This window comes from Bemisia tabaci, chromosome 5 (genome assembly GCF_918797505.1).
Source record: "Bemisia tabaci chromosome 5, PGI_BMITA_v3".
In the NCBI taxonomy this organism is placed as follows: Eukaryota; Metazoa; Arthropoda; class Insecta; order Hemiptera; family Aleyrodidae; genus Bemisia; species Bemisia tabaci.
This window is the reverse complement of record NC_092797.1, coordinates 32781727-32794664: the sequence shown is the minus strand read 5'-3', so window position 1 is coordinate 32794664 and position 12938 is coordinate 32781727. Positions and strand designations below refer to the sequence as shown.

At 41.0% G+C, this 12938-nt stretch overlaps 1 protein-coding gene across 1 annotated transcript; it reads right to left on the bottom strand.

The window, feature by feature from the left end:
• Window positions 1-300: 300 nt before the first annotated feature.
• Window positions 301-12938, bottom strand: LOC109037329 (uncharacterized). Its single transcript, XM_019051927.2, has 2 exons — window positions 12752-12938; window positions 301-621 (listed from the first exon to the last, which is right to left on the bottom strand). Exons 1-2 carry the CDS (start codon window positions 12755-12757, stop codon window positions 340-342), a joined length of 288 nt encoding a protein of 95 aa, XP_018907472.2. The 5' UTR covers window positions 12758-12938; the 3' UTR covers window positions 301-339.

The following is a 12938-nucleotide window of genomic DNA, read 5'->3' as shown; positions in this document are numbered from 1 at the left end:
GTATTTTTGACAACATTTATGCATATTTTTCCCTGCAATTTTCAGATATGTTAGATTAAATTGCGTATAAAATTATCTGAAAATTTTGGAAAATAATATTAGCAATTTTCCCAGTAAATTCGGTTTTTATCGGAGGAAACTTGGCAACGTCTGAAGGCTCGTACGGCGTTCTGCCTCAGCATTTGTCTCTGCCCAGCATGCACGGCAGTAAAATCCTTTTGCTTTTGGTACTGGATGCTCTGCGAAAAATCTTAGGGGGCATAAAGGAAGGGACAAATTAGAACTCCCTTGAATGAGAAGAATATAAAATTTTAATAGAGGAGAATTTCAAGGAGAATCTCAGTCGTAATTAAACCTGCGTCGGCCGTCGAACCTAAATCCAAAGGCAGGGGCATTCTTGGTGTCGACGAGGGCTGGATGCCGGTGTTTGTAGAAGCTTCCGTGGCCGTGGGGTGGACGAGCGGCTCCGTTCGGGACTCCGTAAGCGGACTTGGGGTAGAACGCCTCGAATGCTACGTCTTTCGGCGGCAGCACCGACTCGATGAGCGGGTCGTCTGGGTCGTACGGCGAGCCTCCTCCCAGAGCAATAAATAGGGCCAGAGAGAATAGGTGGTATAACATCTGAAAATCAAAAATCAAGGGGACACTTTTAATGCGTAATGAATAAAGAAACTGTTGTGCATTTGGACCAAGTTTATCAGAGAGAAACCAACCCACACTTTCGAAAAAATTGAGTTAAGAATGATTTTGAGTTTCACTAGCCGTATTTTCTCCTGCAAAAAAGAAAAGTCTAAAAACAACATTTCCTTTGTAAAAAGAGGGGTTAAAGTTTATTTTTCACGTTGAGCCTTATGCAGCGATAAAACTTCAAACCTCTTTTTCTCCGTTTGAACTTAATGTGGGTTGTTTTCCTCTCTGATGAACTCGTTCCATTCCTGACTGAAAACACTGATTTTTCCTCTATTAACTTAATGCAATTATTACAATAGGATATGTGCCAGAATCCTGGAAGACTGCGGAAGTAATTGTTATCCCGAAACCAAATAAACCCATGGAAAAGGTAGATTCCTACAGGCCGATTTCATTATTGTCAGTGGTAAGTAAACTATTTGAAAGGGCTTACTTAAAAAGACTATTGCCAATTTTAGAAGAAAGAAAGATAATACCAAATCACCAATTCGGTTTCAGGGCGTCACATTCTACCATAGAACAAGTGCACAGAGTTGTGAGTCTTATAGAGAGAACATTGGAAAATAAAGAAGTATGTTCGATGATTTTTTTAGATATTTCAGCAGCTTTTGATAAAGTCTGGCATCTGGGTCTTCTCTTCAAAATACGAATTTTTTTACCATTTAATCATTATAAGCTAATCAAATCTTACCTGGAGAACAGAAAATTTAGAGTTAGATTTAATAATTGTTATTCAACATATAGAAGAATAAAGGCAGGAGTACCGCAAGGATCATGCCTGGGCCCATATTTATACAATATCTTCACTAGCGACATCCCAAAACCGAAGAGGGGCTTTATCGGCACTTTTGCAGATGATACTGCCTTAGCAGAAAGAGACAAAGACATATTTATCTCTAATCATAGATTACAAAAAGCTATCGATGAAATGGTTGAGTGGGTTTCTGACAATGGCGCCACGCTCAACGCATGTAAATCTGCTCATACTGTTTTTACAAATAGGAAAATACCACAATTACCAGTTCTCATAGAAGATGAACAAGTTCCTTACGTTACAAGCGCTAGATATTTAGGAGTTTATTTAGACTCTAGACTTACTTTTAAAGATCACATCAGAATCAAGGTGAAAGAATTAAATAAAAAGTATAAAAAAATGTATTGGTTGTTAGGCAAAAGATCAAAATTGTCAAAGAAAAACAAAATTTTGCTGTATAATCAAATATTAAAACCTATATGGCAGTATGCTTCACAACTATGGGGTTGTGCAAGCAAATCTAATATAAATAAGGTAGAAAGATTCCAGTCGAAGGTTCTACGAGAAATTATTGGAGTACCATGGTTCGTAAGGAACGAAGACATAAGGAGAGAATTAGAGGTACCCACGGTTAGACAAGTAATTGCTGAGACAACGAAGAGATATGAATGTCGTATTGAAAAGCATATCAATGTAGAGGCTTTAAACCTTTTAGATAGTACAATACCTGTGAAAAGGTTAAAAAGGTGGGAGACCTTTGAACTCCCATCAAGATTTAAGTAGTCTGTAAGGTATGAGTGAGAGTGTGAATGGAGTGTGAATGAGGGTGAAAGGAAGAATGCAAAACCATTAAACTAAAAACCTTTATGTTATAATACATTTAAGAAAGAAGGCAGAGAATTTACAATTCCTGTTCTTTTAGATAATCATAGTATTATCTAACGTTAACATATAAAATTAATGCAGTTTGTTAAGTTTTAGTTTTAAGCCACGTAGATAGATACAAGAAACACTTGTAGTAGTTACGATATATTTAAATAAAATTTCTTTTTAAAAAAAAAAAAAAAAAAAAAAAACTTGCAAACATTAGCTTAAGTAGTTTTGGACAGACATTTTGACCACATTATACAACGAAAAACTACCATTTTTGAATCATTTTAGAAATAACATATCGACGGTTCATAGCTTCCATTCGTACTATATTTTTTATTCCGGAAAACCAGTCGACCTAATTTCTGGGGAACTTCCTTGATTTTTCTGCTCTATTAGCAGAATATTCTGTATATTCAAGCCATAAAAATGACTTGTTTCTGTTCCAAAAAATAATATAAGAGCAGACATTTTGAAACATCGAAATGGAAGTATGTGCTTTTGCACTTTTACCATCGATATAGTTCTTAAACATTAAGTTATTGTGGACAATGTTGCATATTTTGGATGAAGTTACGCTCCTTCGTCTATAAACGACGGAGTTATTGCACGCAGGCCCGCCACAAGGGGGGGGATACTGGGTCCTTGGTACCGGGGCCCGGGCCCTGGAGGGGCCCGTGACGCAGGTGACAAACCACTACGAATTCATGTGTAACCCTTGTCTCGTAGGGAAAAGTGAAAAAATTACCCTAAAAATTCCGCAAAAGGTGAATAAAGTTTCAAAAACACGCTTGGGCACTATAAAATTTTTCTTACTTTTTTAGAGATTTTCAAGATTTTGAGTTTATGTAGAATGATATTTTTAGTAACTGTGTTTCATTTTCTTCCGTTGTCGGATCCTAAGAGGCTCCTGTCTGGGCATCCTCGACTTCAATGGCTTAACTCCCTTGCCATAGACGTACGAAAGGGGAGTCCAGGGGGGCCCGGCTCCCCATAGAATTGAAAATTATCATCTGCCCCCTCAAAAAAAAATTTATAGATGTTTTGAATGCAACAATTCGAAAGTTTTTGGTGCTGAAAGTAAACAAAAAGGCGTAATTATTCTGCAGAAATTGATGGAAAATCTCCATCATAAGAGCTTCATAATGCGTCCAAATAGATTTAAAATTTCAAAAATTTCCCGGGGGAGGCCCCCCGGACCCCCCCCCCCGTGCTAGGGGCCCGGGCCAGAAAATTGGTACCAGGGCCCGAGATGGGATGTGGCGGGCCTGATTGCACGGACCATATTTTGCAATGAGGCACTAATATCTCTGGCTCATTTCACAAACAACCTATATTTCATTAGAGTTTCTCAGTCAGATAGGTCCTTTTGTGAGGACGTAAAATATACTGGTTTCCCTAGGCGGCAAACTAACATGGGGCGTACAAGTAGATTTGCCGAGACGCGCCATGACGTGTTTGTTGCATAGCTATTGAATTGAAGGAAATTTTCGTCAGTCATACACGGACTGTCACGGTCAAATGTCGCACAGTCAAATGGCGGTAACCACTTTTAGTTTTGCATGGAGTTGCGAGACGAGGGAGGCTCACCTTTGTCAAATCATGTCTTCACCGACATATATTTTTTGGAGCAAGATAAGCTCAGACATGCGCAATTTTTTTTCGTATAGATCATGAAGTAAGAAGTGAAGATCAAATCTTTTCGGTGCGCTCATTGCGACTTCTGAGTCATTTCTCGCAGGAAAAAGTTGAGGTCTAAAGGAAGGAAAAGACGCAAGTGAACTTGTTGACGAAACTGAGGTAATAGCATCAATAAATGGAGCTCTTTCAGCCGCATTAAAAAGAATAGAAAGAAATCGGCAAAAATTAAATATTGGAGTCCAGGGAAAGATTTATATTACAACGTTTTTCAAATTTTCGAAACTAAAACTGAGACAGATCAATAACTTTCTCATCCCCAGATTTTTGAGTGACCCACAATTTCGGTCGACTTGACCAAATATTTGGTCGATCGACCAAGTCTTTTTGTGCTCGCTGCCGACTGAGGATGGAGCATCAAGTTCCAAAACGCGTCTCGTACGAGTAAAAATATCACCGCAAGTGAGTACCGGAAAATTTTATTTTTTATCACGAGTCCTTTTGGTTGGTCGACAAAAATATTGAAAAAAAAGTTCCTCTAAGTAACCGACACACTGAAAAAAAAATTTCGGCGTTTTTACCAAGGTCCGTTGGTACCTTTACCATCTCACTTTTTTTACGAATTATTGGTCATTTCACCAAGATAGACTGGTAAACTTACCTAAAAACCGGTATTTTTACTACTTTCTTCAGGTAAGAATACCACTTTTAATGGTAATCCATTCTCGGTAACTTTGCCATTTTATCTCGGTAATTCTACCACAGTCGATAAAAAATATTGGCGTTTTTACCAAGGTCCAGTAAAATTACCGAGAAAGTTCATTAATTTTACCGAGATTTCTCGGTAAAATTACCAATTCCATAAATGGCAATTTTACCAAGAAAAAACTGGGATCACATAGAACCCTAAATTCTTGGTAATTTTACCCTTTTCTTAGTAAATACACAGAGATATTTTCTTCAATGCAGTAACCATGAAAGAGGAATTTTTTAACTGCGTCGGAGGAACTTGTTCCTACATGCTCTGACCCTTCTTCCTGTTCCAGCGAAATCTCGCAGGAGACCTTACTGCGGACAAAGAGAGGACTCATCTGAACATGCTCTCCATATCTTTCCCCGCACTCTAACAAGACTCTGGACAATGAGGCAGTACAGCACGATCGAATGAAAAACGAGAACCGGACCGGGCAGAGCGTCGCCGCGGCCGCCCGCCGTCGCGGTGCGGTGGTGGCGACGGCTGACCTCCCGGAACGAAACGCCAAGAAAAATGTGGAGGAGCCACCGCGGCGCGGCGCACTCCTGCTTGGGAGGCTCGGCATTTTTCGAGCCGCAAAGAAACAAAACATTAATTCAATGTTTACTCGGAGCGGCCGCTCGAGGTCGCTGGAGTATGGAAGAAAGTTGAAAGCTACCATTTTCAGCGCCGGAGACTTGAGAGTGAGAATAATTTTTAATTTGCGGCCAATGATACGGCCGTGGCTCCGGCTAACTTGGGAGTCAACATGCTCCGCTGATTTATGATCGTTACAGTCCATTTTCAGCCGACCAGTAGCAGCACCAGCCTCGAACTTGTTCCCGCTTCCCGCCTCGCGTTGCCAATTTCAGCCGCAGACCATAGTACACCCGGGTATCCCACGGGGAGGGGTGTGGTGAGTACACGAGGAGATTCCGCTGTGATACGAGCTACGAAAAATGCACCTGTTGGCTGTGATGAACCGATTTCAACCGATATTTGGACCGCGTTAAACAGAAAGGAACCAAGCCACATCAGCTATTGCCAAATTTAATTTGGCATTTCAATTTTTTACATGAAAACGGTTGTGCGGATTTTCGTGCAAACAGCGGATTTTATCCATTGTACGAAGCAAATTCCTTAATATTTTCAAAGGAATCCACATTAACGTTCTCTCGTAAAAAATTAAATTGCCCAGTTAAATTTGGCAATAGCAGATGTGGCTTGGTTCCTTTCTGTTAAACGCGGTCCATTTATGCACATTTTTGATCTTGCCTCCTCCTTTTCTGTGTCATTTTATTTAGGCATTATCTCCATGCGGTGTTTTGTGAGATTTGTCCCAGGGAAAAATCTCACATGCAAAGTTGACAAAAATATTGAGTTAGTTAATCCTAATCACAGTACCAAGTAGAGTCCTTATGGAGTCTTAAGAGCGACACAGAGAGAAGAGGAAGAAATTTTATAGTTTCGCCTAACGGGAAATAAACCCCGAAGTTTCATTCCGAACTAAGGGACGAATCCCATGAAACGTCTCGTGGAGACAAGGCCTTACGCTCAGCTCTCCTTTCTTCTATTTTGGCGAAAGAGAAAAATAATTTGTGCGCGTTAGAAAATTAGGACCAGTTCTGAAAATGGATGAATTTCATCCCTAAGTGAGTGCAAAAACTATGAAGACAATGGAGCCTGAATATTAATATGAATATGCCTGTAAGCTTCTTTTGTTTCTTCTAGTTTCAGTATGTACTGGACAACCAGTGCGGGGCACTCCTGGCCACATTATTTGCAATTAAGTGAGATGAGGGATTACATTAAACTAAGCTTTCGGAAGACAGGGCCGGATTCACCTACTTGCCGCCCATGGGCCACCTGTATTTTTCCGCCCCCTTCTCATTCCTTTTGAAACATCAATAGATCGTATTCGATAGTGGTTCGATGTATCCTTTGGTTCAAAAGAATAGAACATAACCTCAAACAAAAATTTTAGGATTTAATTTGGAAAAGCTGAAAATAAAAAAATTCCTAACAATTTCACTTTTCATTGCCATTTGGAACTCGAGAGAATAAAAATTCGATCACATGAGACCCGTTACCTCAGATTTCTAAATTGACTTTTGAGGCTGTGGTTACATATTGAACCAATCGCTATCAATATAATCTCACCTGTGTGATCTGTCGAATACGATCTAGAAAAACAATCAAGTGAACGTGCCGGTGGGAGAGGGGTGTATGAGACGCGCTTACTCGTGTTGGGCATTTTTGGTACATTTTTTGTGAAAGCCCTGTCAACACTAACAAAAGTTCAGTTCCGTAAACCCATCCCTGTTTGGACAAGGCCTTCCATATATAAAAAACGAACGAAAAAATTATGAAAGAACAAGCATAAATGTGGTTAAGAATTTTAACTTCCACCGCCGCGCCGTGTTGGCGCAATGCGTGAAGTATTCGTGCAGTCTTGTAGGCGCTATGCGTTTCACGCCGACCGCTGCTGACCGCTCACTGTTTGGCGCAATGCGTGAAGTATTCATGCAGTCTTGTAGGCGCTCTGCGTTTCAAGCCGACTGCTGCTGACCGCGGTGTGTTCGGCGCAATGCGTGAAGTATTCATGCAGTCTTGTAGGCGCTATGCGTTGCATGCCGACCGCCGCGCCGTTCTAGGTCGAATTGCGTGTTTACTTTCTCTCCTAACTCGACTAATTAAAGGCGCTGTCTCTTGTATCAGCGAAAGATGACAAAATTAATAATTACTATACTATTACTCTCAGGAAATGAGAGATTTTGTCGCCTTTTCTCGTTTGTAATTTATTTTCTGAATCCGATTTTTCTCTCTCTTTTTTTGATACCTACATTCAAAAAGATTGCAAAATTTGCCGCCCCCTACATTTTGCCGCCATGGGCTGCGGCCCATTACCCTCTTAATACGGCCCTGTCGGAAGAATGATAAAATTTAGGAGAAGAGCCAAACTTTTTGTATTGTCTTGCGCTGATAACAAATACCTCGCTCCATGATCTTCAACAAAGCCTCTTTTTACTTCCTCTAGATAATGTTTTTAGTTGTACCTCATGTGAAACCTTATGTTCTTGATACGTACCTTTTTTGTAATACGATACTATTTGCTACTTTTTATGTCACATGTAAAGAGCATACGTACATGATTTAAGTGATTTAAATCATATTACGAAGCTTTTCTCTGGCATCATGGGGCTTTTTGGAAGCTTCACTCTGAATTTCACCTCTTGATATTTCTCTGTCAGTAAAAATCGCGATCTACTGCGTATCTTCTTCCGTGAATAACGAATTTTTAAATTTTGAAATTTTAGTTTTTTTCTTTTTCTACAATTATTTGTCCTAGATCTTTTTATTCGAATTAAAAGTTTTTGCAAAAGAAAATATTTTTCTCTATGACTAATTTGGCCGATGAAATTGGACGAATATGGAGTTGTCACATAATGAAATGGTTTACTTTCCTATCGCTGCGTTTAAGTCTCCAAGCTTTCCTGTGTATTCCCCGAAGTGACTCATTAGAGAGTTGGAAAAAAGAGTGTTTTTCACAGTGGCCATTCTGGCCAGCAGGACTGCACGAAGGGAGGGGTCACGCCATGAACGGTTTACTTTTCTATACGCATGCGTTTAAGTCTCCAAGATTTTCCTTTGTGTTCCCCAACTCATTTAAGTGTTGGAAGTGTTGAATCTTAGTATGATTTGTTTGTAGTCGAAAATTCACGCAAAAGAAACATTACCCTTGTAATGAGGCTTAAAATTTGCATTAGACCTAGCACTGTTCATATAATTACTAGTCTCCGAGAAATTCGAAATCAAGCGGAAATTCAGTGTTTTTCGTTTTTCAAAGCAACGTTACATTAATTGTCGCACCTCGATTTTAGGCATCTTGTCACGATAATTCTGGAATTTAGGTTCTCTGCTTCAGCATTGAAGTTCACATAATTTTTGTAGTAAATGTTCCATGAGTAGTGATTTTTCAACCCCAACAACTTCCCTGTTATGCAAATAAATAATTACCACAACAAGGCACTTTTTTAAACGCTCGAAGCAAATACTCACACCGCCTACACAGAAACATTAGTGACCGAGAAAAAAACAGCTGAGCTATGTTTGCTGTTGCCTCTGTTGCTAAACATACCGTCTGCTCACACATATTTCGGTGGGATAAACAAAGCAGGGAATGCCCTGTCAGAACGAAATGACAGTATGGCGGTAGTTCTGGCATGCATCTAAGAGAAGCCGCACCGGCGCTCTACAGCTTTGACTGCGTATTCAAAGGGCGCGGGCTTATTCATTAATATTAAATCTTCCCGAAGCTCTGAACAGAGCGGAGTATCTCAGGCTGAAGCCACGCTTCCACAGGAAGCGCGCGACGCAAAGTTGCCCGCGAAAATCAGTCAACCGCGCAATCAAGTCGCGCAACAGGGTGCCACGATTTTTATGAACCTGCCCGTTGCTACGGATGTTAGTGTTATCAAGTATCGGCGGCAACAGGCAGACTGCCATTGTATCGAAGAGAGCAGCAGGTGCAAAAATAAAGTTTTGAGAAAATCAACGCAGCAGCTTAAATAAATCGTATTTGTGTACTTTAAACTATAGTACCTTTATAGCGAGAGTATGGACAGATCGCTTGATGGAGAGCTTAGGGCCCAAAAGTGCAGCCACCCTTCTGAGCAACTTCTAACACACGAAATTTCACTGCCAGCCTACAGATTTCAATTCCAACCAAGATGGCCAAGAATGTACATAAATGAGCGTTCTTTCGCAAAAATGAGTAAAATTATGCAAAAAGTAAGCCAATCACATGCTTTATAAACGACGGTTCGTAACAATTGTACTTGTAAATCACTCTGGACATTTGAAATTCATAGGTTGGCTGCATTTCTGGGCCCTAACTTTATTCGCGGAGGCATCGGTGAAGGTCTGATGAATTTTCGAAGTTTCACATCTGTCTATACTCTCGCTATACAGGTACTCTACTTTAAACTATAGATCATTTGAATATTGAAGGAAACTTGATCTCGAAAATGTGAACCATGCTGCTCTCTCTGATCACGCGGCAGCTTTTAAGTCACAGCACTCGATCGCGCAGCTTTGCCGTGTGGGCGACTTCGCTCTGCTCTCCTCCTGTGGAACCGCGACTTAACCCTTGCCCTGTCCTGGATCCTGGATCCTCCCGTCAGCAGCGACCACCTTGGATTCTACTCCGGCGCTTTTCAACAACGCTCCGCTGAGCAACCGGTATGCGACATTCGTCCGGCAATCGGTGAAAACTTAAAGGTAACTTGTATACGTCTGCCGTTTGGTGAACATTTGCGCGAAAATGTGCATGCGAATGCTCACAGAAAATTGGGCATTTGCACAAATTACGATAAGTCAACTTTTGTAACTAGTCTAAAGTTGGCTGCAGGTGCTTGACACAAAGCCATTAAACAACAGAAAAAAAAAAAACTTTTGTACGATCTGATAACATGATTTGAGGGCTTGGCAAGAAATAATTTTTAAAACACACCAATATTTCCTTTTAAGCTTTTCTAATCTCAAGACAGACCTGCACATTTGGTGGGTTTCATTTCTTTTTTCATTCAATATCCCTCTCTCTCTTCTCCACCTAATTTCATAACCCATAAAAATGTACACGGAACTTTTCTATGCTTGCGTTTTTTGAAAATTTCCAAAACTTTTTCCGAAAACATACTTCTCTTCTTCACTAAAGATGCATAGACCAATAGATAAATGCATTAACCAAAACCAACCTCCTACAACGGTAAAATTCCAAACGCGCAAATGTTCAGAATTGCAAACCCCAAAAGCGGAAACGCAGTAATACGTTTCAACGATCAAAGCATTTTTCGAAGAATGCAGAAGGTCGCGATGAAAATCAATAATTTTTCACTTCATCGGCACAACAGGCAACGCTGGAATTAGGTTAAGGTGTAAAAGAAACGAGCTGAGCTGTCGACTTAGTATCGCATGCGGAGAACACAAGGCAAATTTCGTGTAACGCCTTGATGCAACTATTCGGGCTTTTAGGATGTCTGTGTTGCATACGCACGGAATTGAAGGAGTTTTGACTCTCCAGGAGTCCAGGCACTCGCTGCTTAACCCACCGGTGGCGCTGCGCGACGCCGCCGCGCCAAGTCGCGTCACATCTTTGGAAACGAAATCGCTGCTAGTTCTCCTTCAAATTTGGTGATGCAACCTTACCCTTCGCTGAAGTTTATTAAGTTGCATCTCCCGATTAGCTGTGCTCTCAATGTTACTATATACGCATCCTGAAAACGGACAAGAGCAGCGCGAGAGGGACACCCAAAGAGACTTTAACTGACAGCTAGAAACACAAAGGTCACTTGCAAATTCTCATTTCTTTAGACTGTTTTCAGTCAGTATGACTCAATGATTTGTATTTCGCTTGTATGTACTTGAACAGGATGAGAGGTGCTTTCAAGGAGACTTTAACGAAAAGCTAGAAACATAGAGGGTCACTTTCAAACTCGCGTTCCCTGTGCCTAGCTCCGGTTTAATGCTTCATTGGTGCAAACAAGGCTGTGGAAGATGCTACGGTATGCTGCCTTGCTAAGGAAGAACGCCTTATGAAAATTCGAGAGTTGGCATATTTCCTTCAATAAAATGTTTATTTTTAAGGAAATTTATGAATAATGTTCCTCGAAATGTTCAGGTACTTTAGATGAAATTGCGCCCAAAATTATCTGAAAAATCCAAAGGAAAATATTCATAATTTCACCAGGAAATTCGTGTTTTATCGAAGGAAATTTGGCAACGCCTGAAGGTTCATACGGCGTTTTTCCTCAGCACGGCAGCATGCCCTGCCGCAGAGGATGACGTCCTATGCTGCCGTGCGAAGGAAGAACGTCGTATCAACATTCGAGCGCTACCAAATTTTCTTCGATAAAAAGTCCATTTTTTAGGAAAGTTATGAATGTTTTTCCTTAAAATTTTCACGAACTTCGGGTAAAATTGCGATCAAAATTAGCTAATGGAGGAAAAATATTCATAAGTTTACCATGAAATTCGTATTATATCAGAGGAAATTTCGCAACGCCTGAAGGTTCATACGGCGTTTTTCCTCAACACGGTAACTACACTGTGTTTATCTGCTGAGCGATACCAATACCTCCATTAATATTGGACATAGAACTTGGCGTTTGAGAAGATCTTATTACTTTTTATTAATCTATGAGTGTGACTGATCAAAACGTGATTCTTTGACTATCGCAACTGACTCATCCCAAGTTTTCCAGACCACTGGGGGAAAAAACACATTGGATCTAGAGTCCAGACTCTTAAAAACATCGGCAAGAAAAATTACTCTTGATTCAATCAGAATCTAGCTTAAATCAAGAACCAAGACTCTTAATTTAAGCGGATTTCGTTCTGATTCAAGCAAAAATCCGATTGAATTTAAGAGTATTTTTTCTTGTCAATGTTTTAAAGAGTCTGGACTCCAGATCCAATGTTTTTTTTTCTTTTTTTTCTTTTTTCTTTTTTTTTCCAGTGGCGCTGGAAACTCTGGGAGGCTCTTGGAGAGATACTATCAGACGAGTGCCATCGAGCCAAGACGGAATTTCACTGTGCGGAGATCGGCCATCCGTGTGGGCGAACCAGGAACGCGACGCGACGGCTACGCACAGTGGATAGAGTCAATCAGAGAAGTCGGACAAAACATTTTATACTGTAACTGCAAATTTTTATGTTTATTTCGTCACATTTTAAACTTTAAGGGGTGTTTCTGGAAGCAAATTTCACGATGAAAACCGATGAAACCACTTTCAGAACCTCAAAGCTTTATATAAACGGAGTTATAAGCGTTTGAAATTTCCAAATTTTGTCCGACTTCTCCTATTTACGCGATCCAGTGTGCGACGTAGCCTACCGATCGACTCGCGTCGCGGCGCGCGGCGCGGGGGGCCCGAGCAACTTCGCAACGCAGAAGGCAGTTGGCGTGGAAAAGTGAAACGGCGAGGCCTGACGCCTCCGCGAATTTCCACGGAGCCAGGGAAAAACGTTGGCAGGGTTCGGAGATAATCAGAGAAATGGTGGCTTACCTTCATGGTGTGTTCGGGGTGCGGGCGCTGCGCTGCTTCGCTGTAATTTTCAGACAGAATTCGAGTGCCACTCGCGAGGCTCCTGACCTTCGCACAACCGTGAGCTGAGCCTCACTTTCTCCTCTAACGCCAGCGCCCCGTCGCGACTCGCCGCGGAACACAGTGGGACGAATTTGAATCACGAGGA